Source organism: Mirounga leonina, unplaced genomic scaffold, assembly GCF_011800145.1.
Source record: "Mirounga leonina isolate KUSES-001 unplaced genomic scaffold, KU_Mleo_1.0 Mir_176, whole genome shotgun sequence".
Classification (NCBI taxonomy): Eukaryota; Metazoa; Chordata; class Mammalia; order Carnivora; family Phocidae; genus Mirounga; species Mirounga leonina.
This window is the reverse complement of record NW_023270454.1, coordinates 2,924,612-2,944,813: the sequence shown is the minus strand read 5'-3', so window position 1 is coordinate 2,944,813 and position 20,202 is coordinate 2,924,612. Positions and strand designations below refer to the sequence as shown.

Here is a 20,202-nt window from a genome sequence, read left to right as displayed (position 1 = left end):
ACAAGCTGGGCCATACCTGAATGAGTCACGTCCCCAGGGAGTGAGGGACACCCATCACTGGGAGCACCATGGAGATGCTAGACGGTTGCTGGCTAGGTTTGCTGTAAAGGAAACTCTGCCCCCATTTCCTCGCAATATTTCAGGGTTCTGTAATCAGTCCCATTTCCAGACAAACTTAGTCTCTCCAGGGCCATGGAGAGAGTGTGAGTTAGAGAGAAGGAGGGCTGCATCTGAGCATGCCCCAGTGGCCCCGGACTAGACTAGAGATGCCAGGGAGCTCTGTCTCTCCAGCTCCAGGCAGCTGGAGATGGGCCTTTTGGAGGAAGTCTTGTGCCTGCCAAGGTAACTGCTACTCCAGAGACCACTAGGAACAAACACCGAGGCCATTTGTTCACGATAACAAAACTTGACCCAGGGACCTTGCTTCACAGTCTTAAAAATACTTTCACGCTTTTAAATCACTTTATTTTTAGAATAGCCCCATTGTGTGAGACACATATTATTGCCATTTTGCAGATCGATTAACTGCACCCGGGTAAGAGTAAATAACTTGCCCCCAAACATATACATGGAGAAGCGGGGGCTAGAATCCAGGTCCTCTGTCATTGACTTATCTCAGACAACATCAAGATGCCTTGTTGAAGATCAGCCTCTGACACTCACTTTTAAAACCAGCACAGAAAATTGATGTGTGTGTCAGGTAGGAATGTGTTTGGGCCCAAGGAAGAAAATTCCCCACCACAGGAACTTAGCAGGTTTATTTGTTTTGTGCAACACGTTGAGGGGCTGGCAGATGCAGGCAGATTCAACAGCACAAGGATCCAGATTCTTTCCATCTGTCTGTTTTACCCTCCTTACCACACAGGCCTTCAACCTCATGCTTGTTCCCTCTTTGTCACAGGATGGCTGCTACCCATCCAACATCACATCCACATTCCAGGCGGGAAGGAAGGGGAATGGGTGGAGACAAAAGGTGACAAGTGTTTTCTCCTAGTGAGCCTGTGCCTTTTATTCGGGAAGATATCCCTTCCCAGGGACTTTCTCTTACATCTTCTTGGTCAGAACATGGCCCCCACTTGGTGAAAGAAACACTGGGAAGTCCAGTGTTGTAGCTTCCCAGACTCTACAAGAGAGGAAGGCAAGGAGGGACAGCTGATTCATAGTGAAGATAAAACATCTTTTCCAAATGGTGTCAAAACATGACATGAGCCCCAGTTCCCAGGCTGAGGTGCCTCTGTGCACATAGCTCAGGAAGTATCTTTGTCAGCAGCGATGGAGAGAAAGGCTGTCCCTCTGGATGCCAGCATGAAATGTGAGTCGCTCCCGGGGGATGAAAGGCTTTAGGCTCAAGGGGCAACACCCAGACTGCATCCTGGTGGGACCATCAGCCCTGGTGAGGAACAGCTGTTACACTCAACCTCCCCCAGGAAGAAGGCTCTTAACTAGATTTCCCATACAGAACTTTGTGGGGGAGGTTCAAACACAACCAACCCACCATGGGCTAAATTTGTATTCCAACCAACATCATAATGAATCGTGGGAGCAGAGGGTGACTGGTGTTTGTGACTTCAGCTTCTCAATTTGGTGCTTGAGCCCCTTAATCTTCAGGGCCCCAGGCACAAGGGACTCCAGCAGGTCAGGGGAGGCCTGTCCTCTTTATGTAGAGGGCACACACTCTTCTCTGAGAGTGCACTAAAGTAAGAGGCGGGAAGCCGGGATTTTAGTCAGTGACATATTTGGTTAGGGACCTGGGACACCAGAATTTAGGACTGGAGTTCTCACCCCTAACTCTACCTTAGTGTCACCTGAGAAACTTCCAAATTGACACCAGTGTCTTGGCCCCACTCCAGACCCCTTAGGTCAAGAGTCCAGCCTTGGTAGCCTTGAAAAGCTCCCCTAGTGACTCTAATATTCCCTTGGGTAAGAACTACTGCCTTGGAGAATATAGCCCTCCACTCAACTTGACCGTGAAACTTCATCGTATCAGGTCAGCTCAATCTCCCATTCAAGGACAAGTGAGTGCTGTAGGCAGCAAGCCACCTCCATAATTATATCTGAAAATGAGAGAGATGCAATGCTGGTTACTCCCCAGTGTGCTGTAGTCTCCAGTGGGCTTGCTGGATATCTGAGTCAAGGAGTCAAGGGCCCTGTTCTAAGATGTACCTGGGATTTGTTTTAATCAGGTGTGGTAAGGCACGCAGATGGAAACGATGGTCATGAAGGAAGGAGTTTGTACTCACAGATCCCTAGAGACAGGAGTCAGGGCACACCACACAGGGCCACGTGGGGAAGCACCGGGGTCTGTCAGGAGGCAGAAGGAGTGAGGAGAAATCATGGGCGAGAGTCTTTACTGTGATTTTCATGGGGGAGAAAATGGGCAAGGGAGGATAATCAGGGTAGACAGGTTTAGGATTGGCTAGTTTGAATAGTTCCAGTGGGCTCTGGAACATAGGAGCTGCCCCTGGTTGTCTGGTCCCAGGCCTGGGGATGAGTAGGGCAGGGGATAGTGGCTCAGCTCCACAAAGGAGGTGATGAAGGGCATAAGCTCTGGACTGATAGGCTTGCATTTGAAGAGCGTGCTCTCAGGTGAGTGTTTGCAGTCTCCAGTGTTTGCCTCCTCCAGGATCAGCAAAGCTTCAGATGTTAAAGCATCAGAAAATAAGACATGATTAACATAAGCCCCGCCTTCTCAGTACTTCCAGCACTCGGGACTATCTCCCCAAATCTTGTCATACTCTGTTCTTAATACTTTTCATTCCTCCTCTCTGGGAAAGGCAGGCACACATACTCCTCAAATGGCAAGGCGGAGGGAGAGGGCCTCGAGACTCAAGGGTGCGGCCCCACATCAGTCCCTTTCCCTGGGGAATATCTGCGCTACGGAGAGTGTGGCTCGCTGGCCTACTCTGGGAATGCCCACTCTTGAGCCATGTGACCCGTCGCTCACATGATCATCTGTCACTGTGCCCACTCGGATCCACCCGCCCCCCACCACCTGCAGGAATTCCATGTCTAACACCTGTGTCTGGTCACATCACCCCCACACCCGCATTCACCAACCTCACTGGCATATACGACCTTGCCCATCTCCCTCACCACCTTTGCTGGCTGCCTCTGCTTCCCCTCTAGGCCTCAGCCCCTCGGCCTCAGGGACTCTGGGCTCCAGACACACAACGAGTCTGGGCTCCCTTTCACATCTCTGTGGCTTTGTGTGTACTGTTTCTCTGCCTGGCATGGCTTCCCTCCTGGGCAGACTTGCCTTCACCAGGACGCTGCGGGGAGGCTCTATTTGGTCAGCGCAGGCAGACTTGGTCACCTCCTCAGACCGGCTTCTGCAGCCCCAGCAGTGTGCCTGCCCCTCGCATTATTTGCCTGTGCATCCAGCTCCCCATTAGACCATGGTCTCCTCAGAGGCAGAGGCCATGTCTCTCTCACCTCTTATCCTCAGCCCCTCTCGTGGTGCTTAGTACATGGGAAGAACTCAGTCAGTGCTTGCCAAATGAGTGAATGAGTGAATGAATGAATGAACCAACGAACCAACCAACAAATAAACAGTTGAACCACCTGGGCCAGGTACAATGTTTGTTTCATCTATTCATTCAAAAATATTTATTGTGTGTCTTCTATGTGCCACATGCTATAATCAACGGGGTATAGAATGGTGAGCAGAAACAGACACCACCCCTGCTGTCAGGGAGGGTATAATCTGGTGGGGGACATGCACACTTAACCAAAATTCATGCCCATGAATGGATTATTGACTGTAAACTGAGATGGATGTCTGAGGGGCACAGGGGTCAGGGGACCCTTCTCTAGAGAAGTCACCCAGAACTGAGCTCTGAATTATGAAGAGGAGTTCACTAGATTAAAGGGGGTGGGCTGGGAGTAAAGAACATTCCAGACAGAAAGAGAACATATGCAAAGGCTGTGAGTGGGAGGGAGCAGGGCAAACCCTAGAAACAGGGAAGGCCTGTGAGTGCCAGGGACACGTCCACAAAATGACAAGGAGAGGTGGGCAGGGGGGCAGATTATTCAAGGCCTTATAGAACACAGTAAGGATGCATGGAAAGCCAGTGAAGGATTAGCATGATCTTACTTGTGTTTTGAAAAGATATTCTGGATCCAGGTGGGAAATTGATTAGGGAGTCAAAGCGAATATGAAGAAACCAGTTAGGAGGCTGTTATAATAGACAAGATGAAAGATGATGGTAGCCAGGGTGGACATGGCAGTGGTAGAGGGTGGGGGTGGAATGGGCGGACTTGAGAGATGCTTGGGAGGCAGAATTGATAAGACTGCTATGGATTGGAACATGACTCCTGGGCTTCTGGTTTACAATAGCAGATGGGGTGCCTTCATTCGTGGAAACAGAAAACTCTGGAAGCCCAGCCGGTGTTGTTGGGCAGGACTTGCGTGAGGTGCTCCTCTCCTCTCCACGGGGAGAGAAGTGGGTCATGGGGCACAGGGTCTGGAGCTCAGAGGAGAGCTGGGTGTGGGAGAATAAATGTGCCTGTGCTTGGAGGCTCCAGAGAAGGAGGTAGGAGCAACAGATGAAGAGAGCCTAGGGTCCAGCTATGAGCAAAACAAGCCATGGGGAAGAGAATGGCCTGGAATCACAAAAGGCATTGAAATGCCTTGGGAAGCGCAACAGAGGGAGATGCCAGGTCTGACGAAGATTGGAAAGTGCCCATTGGAGTCGGGGACACTAGCAAAGGACTGTAGCAGAAGCGAGGGGGCAGAGTGGGTTAAAGAGTAAATGGGAAGTCCCGGGGATGAAAGTGCAGCACAGGGAATACAGTCAACACTGTCGTAATGTCACTGTATGGGGACAGATGGTGACAACACTTTCCGTGGCAAACAGTGAGTAACGTGTAGAACTGTTGAATCACTGTGTTGTACACCTGAAACTAATACAGTGCTGTATGTCAACTATACTTCAGTAAGTTTTTTTTTAATTTTTTTTAAGGTTTTAATTTATTTGACAGAGACAGAGCACAAGTAGGCCAAGCAAGTGTCTGCCTTCGACTCACGTCATGGTCCTGGGGACCTGGGATCAAGTCTCGCATTAGACTTCTTGCTCAGCAGGGAACCCGCTTCTCTCTCTGCCTGCCATCCCCCCTGCTTATGCTCTCTCTCTCTCTGTCAAATAAATAAATAAAATCTTTAAAAAATTAGGAAGGGTAAACGGGAAGTAAGGAAAAGGAAATGGTATATGTGGTCCTCCTGTGAAGCGGGGAGCAGGCGAGCACAGGGGGCTAGCTGGTGGACAGGGAGGGGGGAGGGCAGGGAGAGGGGACTGTCACCTATGGTCAGGAGGCCCCTTGAGGTCAAAGACTAATCGTGATAGGCTCAGTTGAATAAGCAAGCTGAACAGAAAGGAGGTTGTAGCCAGAATCCATGTGAATTTTGGAGATGGAGCAGTTTGGGATGACGAGGGTGTGACTGTTGATGGTTGAGACAGAGAAAGAGAAGATTGCCAAGAGGTGCAGGTGCAGGAACCAGAGCGGCCGTGGTGCTGGACGGGTATTCCACATGTTTGCTGAAGTCACTGGGATGACAGCGGGACAGAGGGAAGAAAAGAAGACTGAGCAGGTGCCAATGTCTTCAATGAATGAGCAGGAGCAACCGTGAGACCATAGGGGACAGCAAACAGGCCGGAAAGAGGATGTACGGTTGCATGGCCTGAGCCACAAAGAAGGACATGGCTACAGGGAGCAGTGCCACCTCCTGGCCTCCTGACCCTGGGGTTTGTGGGGCACAAGAGAACACACACCAGCACTGGAGAGTGCTCAGGGGATGGGGCCCTTCAGGGGCGATCCAGGCAAAGGCAGAGAAGTAGAGCGATTCATGGAGAGACAGAGGACAGAGGGGAGATGCGTGTTCCTTGGTGGCATTTCTGCAGGGCACACTGGACGTGTCTGGAGGTGGAGGAGGAGTGAGGACTGGTTCTGAGACAGAGAAGAAAAGAGCATTTGGGGCATGATGGGGTGGCGGAGGACCAATGTCTAGGAAGGATGTCGGTGGGGGAGGCTTTGGCTGAAAAAAACCAGGGTGGGAGGCAGGGGAGATTGGGGCTCAGTCTCTCTGAAGGTGGCCAGTGGGGCAATGGACAGAAGACTTGGCTCGTTAGGCCTGGGGGAGTCAGTGTCACTGGGTGCTTTCTGCCCACCGGGACTGTGGTGGCTACCCATGAGGCTGACATTTCCCTGCGGGAAGAATCAGTGTCACAGTGAGCTGCAGTAAGTAGACAACCCCATGTACAGATGGTGGTTGAGGGCGGAAGCCAGAGGTTCAAGGTTGAGGCCTGCCCAGCTCTGACAGCTCTTTAGAGCAGAGTTCAAAGTCAATAGCCTCTTCTTCCCACTTTCCCTCCGTTTTTTCCACTCTCTCTACTGCTCCCATTTCCCCAGCCTGCAGTTGGGACACACCTATTAAAATTCCTTCTGGAATAATAAGAAGAAAGGTCAAAAGGGGACAAAGATTTATACAGACATTTCACCAAAGATATATGAATAATCAATAAGAACGTGAAAAGGTGCTCAACATCACTGGTCATTAGGGAAACGTAAATTAAAAACACGGTGACATGCCACTAGATACCTGCTAGAACGGCCACAGTGTAAAAGACAGATGGTAACAAGTGTTGGTGGGGACATGGACAAATTGGAACCCTCATGCACTGCTGGTGGGGTTGTACAATGGTGCAGTCACTTTGGAAAACAGTTTGACAATTTTTAAAAACGTTAAGCATAAATTTACTATATGACCTTGCAATTCCACTTCAGATATTTTCCCGAGAGAATTGAAAACAAATATCCACACAAAGACTTGTAGCAAATGTCCATAGCAGCACCCTTCAAAAATAGCCAAAAAGTAGGGCACCTGGGTGGCTCAGTTGGTTAAGCGACTGCCTTTGGCTCAGGTCATGATCCTGGAGTCCCTGGATCGAGTCCCGCATCGGGCTCCCTGCTCGGCAGGGAGTCTGCTTTGCCCTCTGACCCTATCCCCTCTCATGTGTTCTCTCTCATTCTCTCTCTCTCAAATAAATTAAAAAAAAAAAATCTTTAACAAAATAGCCAAAAAGTAGAACCCAAATGTCCATCAACTGGACGAATGAAATGCATACCAATATCCATACAATGGAATACTATTTGGCAATAAAAAGGGATAAAGCACTGAGGCATGCAATAATATAGTTGAGCCTCAAAAACATTATGCTGAGTGCAAGAAGCCAGGCCTGAAAGACCACATATTATATGATTCCATCTACATGAAATGTTCAGAAAAGGCAAAAAGGAGATTATCAAGACAGAAAGTAGATTAGTGGTTGCTTGGAGCTGGTTGGAGAGAACAGGAAGTAACTGTAAATGGCACAAGGTTTCTTTTTGGGGTGATAAAAATGTTCTAAATTTAAATTGTGGTGATGGTTGCACAGCTCTGTTAATTTACTAGAAATTGTTGAAATGTATGCCTAAAAGGAGTGAAGTTTGTAGTATGGAAATTATACTTCAATATAGCTGCTTTAAAAAACTGACCTGGACAAATCCAGATCTAACTCTGCCTCTGTGTCGTCACCATCGTCTGGAAACACCATGATTTGTTTTGTTTTGTTTTGTTTTGTTTTTAAGATTTTATTTAACTATTTGTCAGAGAGAGAGAGTGCCTAAGCAGGGGGAGCGGCAGGCAGAGGGAGAGGGAGAAGAATGGCTCCCGCGGAGCAAGGAGCCCGATGTGGGACTTGATCCCAGATCCCAGGACCCTGGGATCATGATGTGAGCCGAAGGCAGACGCTTAACTGACTGAGCCACGCAGGTGTCCCAGCACCATGATTTGTTAACATGGGTTCCCGCACCTTACTCACGCCCTGCGCTGTGGAGCCCAAGCCCTCGTCCATCCATTGCCCTTCACCTAACTGCCCTCCACAAATAGAATGAGGATTCCCAGAGCTCTGCCTGCAGCAAAGGGACAAGGCCATCCCTCTTTACCTCTCAGCCGGTGAGAGAGAGACTAGAGGCTGACATCTCCAGGATAATACTATGTGATTAGTATACATTTCTCTTTATTTTACCATTTTAGTTTATCCTTAGCAGGTCATTCAGTCGACCCTTGAACCTTAGGAGTTTGAAGGCGCAGGTCCGCTAATCCACAGATTTTTTTCAATCAATACAGTACATCACCCCAAATTTATTTTCTCTCATGATTTTCTTCACTTTCTTTCCTCTGGCTTACGTTATTGTGAGAATACAGTATATAATACATATAACATATAAAATATGTGTCCATCAGCTCTTTATGTTAGCAGCAAGGCTTCTGGTCAACAGGAGGCTGTTAAGGTTTGGGGGAGTCAAAAGTTATACATGGATTTTCAACTGCACAAGGGGTCACCACCGCACCAGTGTTTTTTCAAAGGTCATCTGTACGTTCACATGGCTCAAAAACCAAGATGGTAGAACAGGCATATACAAGAGATAGCCGTCCCATCTCTCCATCCTATCTGCCCCTATTACCACCACCGCGTGCATCCTCTATTGGCTTTTTAAAAGTATCCTCCCAGAGTTTGTTTATGCAAATACAAGCCACTGTAAAGAAATACCTTATTTTCTCTTTCTTCTTTAAAAGTGAGCTCCTAGATACACTGTTCTGCATCTTGCTTTTTTCACTTAATTTATCTTAGAGAGCTTTTCATAACAGATCTTAGAGAGCTTCATTGTTTTTAAGAGCTATCAAGTATTCCATTGTGAGTATGTATCAGTGTTTATTAACCAATCCCCAACTGATGGACACTTGAGTTATTTCCAACTTTTGCTATTATTATTCAGCCCTGTGTAGAGCTGAAATGAAAACCTTACATACAAATTGTCATAAACGTGCAGATATCTTTCGAAGGAAACAAATCACAGAAATGGGATTGCTGAGCCCCAAGGTAAATTGCCCCCACTTTTCTTCCCCACAGCAATGCAGGAAACTTCCCCACAGCCTCACCAGCAGAACATACAATCAAACTCTTGAGATTTGTGGAATGTTTGACAAGGACATTGATTCCATCTGCTTTTTTCAAGTAGATTTACTTTCTTTTTTTTTTTTTTAAACTTCACTGAGGTAAGAACATGAGATCTACCCTTTGCCAGATTTTAAAGTGTACAATACAGTATTATTAACTACATGCACAATGTTGTTCAGCAGATCTCTAAAACATACTCAGTCTGCATAACTCAAACTCTGTACCCATTGAACAGCTGCTCCCCACTCCCCCCTCCCCCAACCCTGGCAACCACCGCTCTGTTCTACTTACATGAGTTCGACAATTGTAGATACCTCATATAAATTGAATCATACAGTATTGGTCTTTGTGGGACTGTCCTATTTCAGTTAGCATAATGTCCTCATGGTTCATTCCTTTTGTTACAAATGATAGGAATTCCTTCTTTTTTAAGGCTGAATAATACTCCACTGTATGTATAGACTACATTGTCTCTAGCCACTCATCCATTGAGGGACATGTAGGCTTTTTCTCACATCTTGGCTATTGTGAATAATGCTGGGATGAACATGGGAGTGCAGACATCTCTTTGAGGTCCTGATTTCAATTCTTTTGGATAAATACCCTAAAGTGGGACTGTTGGCTCATTTAAGCAGGATTAGTTTCACATGATATCTAGACACCTCAGAATCCACTGAATGGATGTTAGAATCTGAAGGTAAGTAGACCATCTATCAGTCCCCTCGTTTTCTAGAAAAAGCTATAGAGGAGAAAGACTTAGCCAAGATCCCCAGCCCACAGCACAAGGCTTCATGAGTACCTACTGTTTGCCTGGTATTCATTAGGTCGGTGTGATACCCCCAAAGAAGTACAAAACAATTTTGTCCCAGGCAAGAAGACATGAGGCAAGTGCAAAAATCTCTGGAGACAAAAATCTCTGGAGACAAATCCATTGTTGTAAGTATTGATTGCACATTCTTCTCCTTAGGCTATGCCTAGAGGATGGACCACCATGGTCAGACATTAGTGTCATGTGCCCGGAGACCAGCTCATCTCCTTCACCCCACCCTATGCCAGCCTGTCTGCTCCAAGGACCAGCAGAGAACAAGCAGGGGCCTGGGTCAGACTTCAAGGGGTCTAGCTACAAGCCAAGCTCTTGAATAGCCTGTTTCCCAATTTATCTGCTGAACATCACCCCACCTCTGCTAAATATTTGCTAGGGAGCTTTTGTTGCCATTTGGGGTCTTTGAAAGGGCTGAAAACCAGCTCCCTGATTGCATTGAGAGAGAAGGCTAAAGACCATCACCACAGAAGCCCTCTCTTTCCTGCTGAGTTTTAGAAGAGGTCTGCTATGGGGTTGCTTAGCAGGGAGGGGATCTAGGATAAACCTCAGGATGTAACCACCTCAGAGAGCACCGTGCAGCAGGGATTCGCCCACGGAGACCAGTCTCCTGGTTCACCACTTATAGAGGCAGACACCAGTGTGGGAGAGCTGCAGGTGGGGGCCGGGAGGGGCAGTGAATGAGGGGAATGGGAAGGAAAAGATGGCTGCCATAGAGAAGAATTCCTCTGAGCATTGTTTGACCAGGAAGAAAATAAGGGTTTGGGGACTTCTTAAGTAGCTTTTTTTAAGTACAAATCTTTTATTTTTTTTTCCTATGCGTAAAAGCAGTGCATTTTATTGCACAAACTTTGGAAAATGCAGAAAAGCACAAAGAAGAATATAGTTCATAATTAGCCCATCACTTAGAGATGGTCAACATTTCAGTTCTGATTTTCTTGGTCCTCTTTCCATGGAAGGGTATATATGTGTATGATATACAGTTTTGGTCTTCTCTTCTGGTTAACTAAGACAATGAGATCATATCTTACATAAGATTTTGTAACCTACCCCTTGTTTCTACATACCTTAAAAAACTCTGGGAATAGACATAAAAAATATATATGTCAATTTCATAGGCAAAATGGGATTTTATTTTATAAAATTTGCATATCTTTGATTACTAATGAAATTGAACGTTTGTTCATATGTTTGTTGATCATTTGTACTTCTTATTTTATGAATTTATGCCTATTCATGTAACTTATCTATTTTTCTATTGGGTTATTACTCTTTTTCTTATTGATTTAAAGAGTACTTTACATATTAAGGTGAACCCTTTATCATATAGATCTTGTAAATATTTTCTCCCAGCATTATCTTTGAATTTTATTTTGCTTTCTTTTTTTTTTGTCATAAAAGTTTCAAAATTATATCTAGTTAAATATATCAATCTTTTCTTTCATGCCATTTACTGTTAACAGTTTGGTGTGTACTTTTCCAGACATTTTCTATGCATATGCAAATATATCTATAAATATATATATAGTTAGATATGTAAAGTTTTTTTTCCTGCACATTTTAGATGATAACATTCACACTATTCGGCAGCTTATTTCACTTACTAGTATATTTTAGATATTTTTCCATATTAAAATATAAAGATCTAATTCTAACAGAGTATTCCATTATATGAATTTACTAAATTTCATTAAGTCACTTTTTAAAGATTTTTTTTCATTTTCACATTTAAATCTGGAAATTTTTTGGCATATGAAAGAAATGGAGACTGAAGTTTATTCCACATGGTTAGCCAATTGTCTCAGTAGCACTTAAAAAATAATCTATCCTTTCCCTACTTGTTTGAAATAATGTTATCATATATTAAATATCATATATTTAATGAGAACTTGATCATCTATTAAATACACATATGTTAAAACATGAGTTGCTCTCTAGATTTTCTACTTTGCTTCCTCTAGTTACTTGTTCTTTAATCAACACCACGTTGTTTGAATTATTGTAGCTTTATAATATGTTTTAATATCTTCAAAATCAATACCATTTCCCTAGTTTTCAATATTGCTTCAGCTAATTATTTTTTTCTTCTATTCTGAGCTTTAGAATTATTCCATGAAGTTCCCAAAACATCTATTTAAGATTTTGATTGGACTTGTGTTAAATTAGCTAATTAATTAAAGGATATCGACATATTTGTAAATGGTTCTTTCAGTTTAAAAGCATAGCGTGTCTCCACATCTATTCAAGTTTTCTTTTCATTGCACATCAGTAGTTTTTTGGCTTCTCTGTCTAAGTCTTGGATTTTTCATCAAGTTTATTCCTAGATATTTTATATTTTTTATTACAATTATAAATGGGATTTTAAAAGTGCATTTTCTGGCCATTATTAATAAGTACTGATTTTGTGTGCATTTCGTAACAGCTCACTTTACTGAATATTAGTCTAGCTGTTTCCAGCTGAGCCTTTTGGATTTCTCATGTAGGGAGTCATGGCACTTGCAAAAAGAAAAAAAAATTAATTAAAAGACAGAGGATAGACGGTTTTATTTCTTTTACAGTATTTATACTTTGTTTCTTTTTACTTTCTTATTACTTTGGCTAGAACCTATTCTTGGGAGTATCAATTATACAGTTTTTCCTTCTGGGATTCTATTGGAATTTCACACACACACACACACACACCTGGCTCTTTGGGATATGATCCTACGTTCCCCCTCACATTTCTGTCTCTCTTTTTTAATTTAATTTACTTATTTGAGAGAGAGAGAGAGCACCGGCGCACAAGCGGGGGAGGGATAGAAGGAGAGAGAATCCCAAGCAGACTCCCCGTGGAGTCTCTTTCTGTCTTCATTACTACTACTTGCATTTTCAAGCCCTTGTGATCTCTCTTCAGAATATCCCAGTTGTCTTTTTTTTTCTTGTTGCTCTTCTTTCAGTTTTTTACTCAGCGTTTATCATGTGCCTTCCCAAAGCACACACTTAATCATGTCAGTGGTCTATTCAAACAATTTCAATGGTCCTGTGGCAAAACAAATTCTAAACGACTTAGGACACTTAATCTCTCTATCATCTAGTCCCTGTAACCTCTCAGCTTTGTCACCTACCATTCCTTTCTAGATGCCCTGTGTCCCAGCACACCAAGATTCTTGCCATTCCCCGAACCTCCCCATCCCTTTGCACAGACCCTTCCTTTGGCCTGCAGAGTCACTTTCCTAACCCTGCTCATTCTTCTAGATCGAGTTCAAAAGACAGTCTGCGAAGGCGGCCTGGATTCCTGAGGTAGAGAGGTTTAGGCTCCGTCCTCTGCGTCCCCTGAGCACTTGGTAAATGTTCAGGCACTCACACATTGTACTACAGCCACGTCCCCTTCAGACGAAGAGGAGCCCCGGCTTGTCTCTATTTGCCTTACTCACGTCTTACTCTCCCACTGCCTTCTCGTCCTGCATCCTGAGCAGTCTGAGGCCCTGTCCACGTGAAACCCAGCTACCACTTATTTCACGACTGCACCTGAATAGTTAAAAGCACACAGATGTGGGATGTCATATTATCTAGGAACCTTACTATAAACCTATGCTATATTCAATTTCTCACTTTCCAAAATGACTATTTCACCCCTTCTTCCTTGTCCCCAGACTTCTTATAATCTGTCTTCCCCTAGACCTTGCCTCTAATTCACTGAGAAAATAGAAGTCATCAGAAGACAGTGTCCTCATTCCTCACCATCACATTCTCCAGTTCCCTTGCATCTGAGCCTGTATCCTCTGCATCTTACCAGAGGCCGGTCCCTCCACTTTTGCTCTGGATCCTGTCCCTACCCACCTTTCCAGAGTCTTGCCTCTTGCAACGATCCCCTTTCTCCTCTCTGTCTCCCTTTCTACTTGATCATTTCCACTGGCCTGCAGACATGTCTGACTGTCACCTCTCTCTTAAAAGAATAATTTAAAAAATTTTAAAGATCTCTTGACTCTTCCTTCCCATCTAGTAACAGCCACTCCCTGTCTCAGCTGGCCTCACACTAAAATTTCTTTTATTATCTTTATGAACTGTCTCCCAATTCCACATCCCCTGTCTCATTTCCACCTATCCCAAGCAAACCTCAGTCCTTTCTACTCCACTGAAACTGGTCTTTCCAAGTAGCAGTGTCCCCAAGTTGTCCGATCACATTGTCACATCTGTGTTCTCATCTCCCTCTACCCTTCAGCAGCATTCAGCATAGTTGACCACCTCCTCCTTTTCGAAACTCTTTCTGGCTTGGCTTTCATGATACCTACTCTTCAGGTGTTCCCCACCTCTCTGGCTTCACAGTCTCCTTTGCTAGATTCTCTTCTCTTCTAAACATTAGCTGTTCTAGGGAACTCTTTTCTGTTCAAAAGACCTCTTTTCTGCTCCATGTCTAATCCATCCAGGAAGAATCTCGGTAGTCTATGGATTTAAGGACCATCTATATGTCAATGTCTCCAAAACTTAGCTATCCAGTCCTGACCTTTCCTCCAGACTCCAGACTCTGACTTGCATACTTTTAGAAGCATTTCTAACTTAATATGCCTAAAACAGAACTCTCAATACCCCCTTTCAAACAGTCTCTCCCCAGGTCTTCTATGTCACTAAATGGTCCCATTCACCCAGTTGCTCAAGCCAGAAACTCAGGAGATATCCTCAAATTCTCTTTCCTCACTCCCTCAATGCCCAACTGTCCCATCCATCAGCAAATCCCATTGATTCTACCTAAAAATACTTCCCCAATCTACCTCCTTGCATCTCTCTCTATTGCTACCCCATTCTAGTCCGATATGCCACCATCCTTCCCTTTGCTACTGCAGCAGCCTCCTGACTGGCCTCCTGGCTCCATCTCTCACCTTCTGCTAACCATGCATTCTCCACCCAGCCACCAAAACAATCTTTGAAAAACAAATCAGAGCGTCTCACTCTGCTGGCTAAAACCCTCCATTGGTTCGCCATTGCACTTAGAGTAAAACCCTCCTCCTCGCCTACCAAGGCCTATAAAGACTTCTGTGCCACCCGCCCCCCCACCTCTCCAACCCGGCCTTGTCCATTCTTCCCCTTGCTCACCCCTAGCCACATGGTATTCCTTCTGTTCCTCAAACCCCCACTCTTTCCCACATGCAGGCCTTTGTAGTGGCTGCTGCTTCTTCTCGGAATGCTTAATCCGTCTCACCCCCACCCTATTTTATTTTCATCAGAGCACTAATCCCAATTGGACATTTCCTTGTGGTTCGGGTTTGTTTGTTTGTTTGTTGAGTTTTTAAAAAATCTGTGTCTCTTCCCTAGAATAAAAGCTTCCTGAAAGTAAGGCTCACACTGTCTTGTTCTCTGTTGGATGCCTAGCCCTTAGAACGATTTCTGGCACATAGTAGGTGTTCAGTAAATGCTTGTTGAGGTATGAATGAATCCTAGTATTCCTTGCAACTGGTACTGTTCCTGATACAGACTAAGTTCTCCTGTGTTTGCCAAATTCATGGATAAGTTGCTCCAACCATACTGTAAACTTCTTGAGAGCAGAAGCCCTGTTTTAAATTTCATTTTCCCATCATAGCACCTAGCATGATGCTAGGGACTTCCAGATGCTTAGTAAATATGCTTGTTTGATTTGTTCTTCTTCATAAAGGGAAAGCCAAGCTTTTCAGCTGTCTACTTAATAGACTTCATTTCTCTGCAAGTAAACATGTGACACAAGAGGAATGTCACGAGAACAAAGATGGACTGGGTAGGAAGCTACAGGGGTCGGCCCGCCATTCTCGGCTGCAGTAGAGCTAAAAGGAGAGACTGCACCGTGCAGTTTTCCTCTCAGAATTCTAGTCACGATGCTACATTTCTTTCTGGTGAATGTGTTACAGGGCGCAACCTACATCCTGGTGATGGTGGATCCAGATGCCCCGAGCAGGTCTTCACCCAAAGCTCAATTCTGGAGACACTGGCTGGTAACAGATATAAAGGTAAGCAGGCCAGAAGGCACTTTCTGATTCATTTGGGGTTATAGCTGGAGGATGACTGTTCTGTGCGGTTCTCGGCTTTCACCCAGGAGGGCTGGGGACTCTGAAGAGCAAGGACTTCCGTGTCAGGTTGCCCCTTGCCTCCAGCTGTCACAGCCCCTTCCAAGTTCTCTAACAATTCCAAAAAACATCCAGGATCAGTGGTGCACAGGTAAATGGACTCTCAGGATAAACCGGGTGGGGAGAGCCCCAATTTGTCGTGTTTGCTGATTTCTGTAATGTAAATACTTCCATCATGGCCAATTTTGAGTTCCTGATGATTTAAATGATTAACTCACAAATTTTCTGAAAATTTAACAATAGCCTCCAGCGCACCACCACAAGGAGCCTGGATTCGAAGGCACGGGGGTGATTTTGTGCAGTCCGGGGGGGCAGAGCTGGCCAGGGTGGGTCCTGCAGGAGCTCCTCCTCCTGATGGGCTGAGGGGCACAGGGAAGGCCTGGTGATGTCCTTTCCTTTGTACAGAAACAAGCGGTCTCCCCTCATCTGTGTCCCTTTGCCATCACATAATAGTGAAGGAGCCTGGCTCATCCCTTCTGGAGTAGGTCTGAGGAACACAAGTCTGATGCATTGCTAACGGGCATTATGTGGGGGAAGAAAAAAGGTTCTATTCCCAAACAAGTTTTGGAGACTCCAGGTTGCACTGTATTAATCCCATTCCTCACTGAAGGATTTTTTAGAGCTTTTAATATTCTAATGTGCACTATATAGTATGCATTTATTTTCCAACCTCATTTGACTATTGAATCTTGTGCTCACAATCGCCTGCCGCACACTCTGGGAAATTCCACGCTAGCTTCAGCTATCCGTGCGTCTGCGCTGAGAGAGCTCGCGGATGGCCTTCGCATAGTGTGCAAAGGCATCAAGCCGTAAGATAGTGGGAATCCAGAACTAGAAAGACTAAGTCTGGATCTAGGTTTGGCTGGTCCCCAAACCAATGATCACCATTAAGTTGCCCGGAGTCCCTCTGGGTGTTTCATGTTTATCTGTAAGATAGGAACCATGTTACCTCCTCTGTGTGGTTGTCATGATAATCCAATGAGAGAGCATCCTGAGAGCACTTTGGAAACCATAGTACCACAAGTGTAAGGAGTTTGTGTTTTTCCTTCTACTGCTATGGGTCAGAGGAAGGGGTATCAGTGTGAACTAGCCACTGATGCTCCTGAGCAAGGCAGGGGCTCTCACAACCCCTAGACTGGGGGGCTTGGGGAGGAAGCTACCCTGTCAACCAACCCCTGCCCAGTGACCACAGGCCCTTCACAGGATGCTCAGGTCGGCAGCCCATCCTCAGAGGCAGTGCTGGCTACAGAGGGCCTTGGAAAGGGCTCCCTCCAGGGAAGCTTCTGGCAGTGGCTTCTTGGAGAGTGCGTGAGGGAAAGCAGGGGCATTGTTCAACACCCTTCCCGACCAAGCACTCCTGGGCCTGGTGAAGAGCCTTGGAAACACCATAAACATGGAAAGGGGCAGATCTGGGGGATTTTCATGCCATCAGGGCAGGGAGAGGGCTGAGAGCACCAAAGGGAAAGATACTGGATCCTGCCCCAATCTAGAGCCTTGCCATTTTCTGTACTTGGGATTCCCTGGCCGTCACGAGGGGGCGAAGCTCTCAAGAAAGGAGTATTGCTCTGGACGTCACATACCAGGCTGTCCATAAGAGGGTTCTATGGGGCAGTTCTGAGGCACACTTCAGAAACTGTGGTGGGTGGAGTCATTTCAGCATCGAGGGCACCTTGGGGCCCTGAGGCTGCCTCTCTTCCAAGCCTGAAGCCCCCCGCCCCGCCCATCCCCTCACCCCAGCATGCACTCGGGACAGTGCCTCTCACAGATGCTTCGCAGCACACACATGGGCTCTCAGCAGCCCAGCTGAGAAGCAGAGTGGGTGGCAGGTGCCAGGTGGGGCCCGCAAGACTGCTAAGCCACAGAGCTTAGCAGGGCCACCTGCCCGGCTGTGGCCCTCAGCCTTGCCGCTCAGACCGGAGGAGGCTTGGCTTTCAGGCACATTTTCACCCCCTTTCCCTGATCCAAGGGTCCAGCAGGAAGCGGCAGCTCTCCTCAGCTATATCCACTCAGCCTGCCCACCAGCCCCCGCATTCCTCCAGCTGCATGGCCAATATAAAAACCAGGCTCGTTTAGGTCTCAGGCTGTGGACCTTGGCCAAAAAAAGGGAAGCCTCTCATCAAACCCAGCAGTACTTCCTTTGTGTTGGCATTAGCTGTGGCTGAGTAGGTCTCAGACATTAGAGCGTGTTCAAATCCGCGGGTGAACGTGTCAAAATGCAGATGCCCAGGCACCACTTCCATCAGTGTGGAGCGAATGAGTCTCCAGAAGGGAGTTGAGCCAACTGAAGGAAGACCACAGAGCTCAGCGTCGGAATGCCTTGGTCATTGCTGTCGTCTCCCAACTGTGGAGCAATTTTCAAGTGATAATCACTTCTGACACTTCCTTTTGAGCCCCACAATCGCTTTGTGACGTAGGCATTATCCCCATTTCAGAGGTGGGAAAGCGAAGCCTAGAGGGGCTGGCTGATGCAGTCTCTTAGCTAGAGGCTCATGGAGCTGGGTCTTCAGCCCAAGCCCCCAAGCTCCAGATTGCACACCCCACCACGTGGTCGGACCACACGGTCTGGTTCACACCCCGTCTCAGCCAGCCACTCCGCTGTGGCAAGAGGCATCCCACCGTGCCCTCCCTGTCAGATGGGAAGCAGAGTCTCTGTGGGTCACCTACCATTCCAGGGCTCTCCTTCTCGTTCCCTCTTATGGATAGATGCTGCTAGGGGACCTCCCCAGGGAATGCTATCTTGGGCAATCAAATATACCTGGGAAGAATTTTGAACTCCTCTGTAATTTTAACCCTTGATATGTTAGGTTAAGAGTAAACCCTACCTAGTATCGCTACCCTCAGCAGTCGGTGGCCTCGACAGTAAGGCACACCATAAAGTCACAGCAGAGGTAGAGTGACGATAGCCCTGTGATTCGCAGTGGCCATGGAGGTGGAACCCAGGCTGTGATATTAGGGGCCCAGGTCTAATTGGGTGGTGGGCGGAACCACGGCCATGGGAGCCCCTCAGTAGGGACAATTTAGGGGCCATCTGTCTGGGTTGAAACAGCAGTCAGTTCTTAGGAATACAGGGAACATCTGCAGCCCCCTGCCCCAAAGGGAGGCCGACAGGAGTCTACTATTGAGTGGGATAAAGCTCTGGAGAAAGGAAACCTGTTCAGAAACTAGAGAAGTCCACCAGTAGGAACCAGGCATTCATGGTACCCTTCGTTGGCTGAATTCAACAAATATGGATTGACCATTGTCTGCAAATGTAAACCAAGGACTCTGGAGCCGGACGACTGGGTTCAAATCCGAATCCACCAGTATAGCTATGTGACCTTGGGGGGCAAGATACTCAACTTGCATTTCAATATGCTCCCTTGAAAAGTGGGGCTAATCAGTAGTGCCTGCCTCACACTGTTGTTATGAAGTTCAAATGAGTTCTTTTAAGTAAAACGCTTAGAACAGTACTCAGAGCACATAGTAAGCTGTATATAATTGCTGGCTGTAACATTATCCTTATTGTTCCTAAGTCAGGCACTGCACTGGCCCTGGGGTTGCAGATGCGCACACAACAGGGCGAATCTTTGCCTTCCAAGGGCTTCTGTTCTGGTGAGGCAGAGTAAGAGGCTGCAGCACAGGGCTGGGATTACAGGGGCACCAGGGGCTCTCCCAGGGCAGAACTTCCCACAGAGGTGGGTTCCTATCAGCTCAGGGGCAGGACGAGGCTTCAGTCCCCAATGCTGGCCAGACCTCGGCAGGCAGGGACTCCTAGGTAAAGCATGCTGTCCTCCGCCCCCTCTTTGAAAAACCTCTCATTGAACAAAAGAGATTTCGAACAGAGCATTGACAACTAACATCTCGCTCCCCTCAGTGCCATGTCCTCCTCGGCTTTTTCTTTAAGATGTTTTTCAGTTCTGATTCAATCTAACTAATAATCTTCGTGCTAAAGCCTAATTAAGATATCAATTAATTTGCATCATTCATTTCAGAAGAAAAGCTTATTGGTTCATCTTCTATTTGTCTCTGAAATTAGTGCTCAGAGCTTTTCATGCAGATATTTTCATTAGACTTTTTATTGTTAATGGGAATATTGAACACAGGAAGATGGTATATTAATACCTTCCACAAAGAATATCATGATTGGTGACAAAGAACAATTAAGGAGACAAGAGTACCTTTTTTCTTCCAAAAAAGAAAATCTTCCTAGAAACCGTCAATGATTCTAAAATTTGCCCTGAATATCTTTTTTGTTTTAAGAAAGAAAGCAAAACGGCAAGTTCATGTTTCCCTTTCATTCAGTGCCCTCAACCTTTGGCAGCTGTAAGCGCAACCA

The 20,202-nt window shown here is 46.1% G+C and overlaps 1 protein-coding gene across 4 annotated transcripts in view; it reads left to right on the top strand.

Annotated features, from left to right (window-relative positions):
- The window catches only part of PEBP4 (phosphatidylethanolamine binding protein 4), a 245,632-nt gene that overhangs the window by 133,227 nt on the left and 92,203 nt on the right, over nt 1-20,202 (top strand). For all 4 annotated transcript variants that reach the window (XM_035022559.1, XM_035022561.1, XM_035022557.1 and 1 more), the window contains exon 4: nt 15,672-15,770. In XM_035022559.1, coding sequence (XP_034878450.1) covers nt 15,672-15,770 — 99 coding nt within the window. The remainder of the gene's footprint in view (nt 1-15,671; nt 15,771-20,202) is intronic.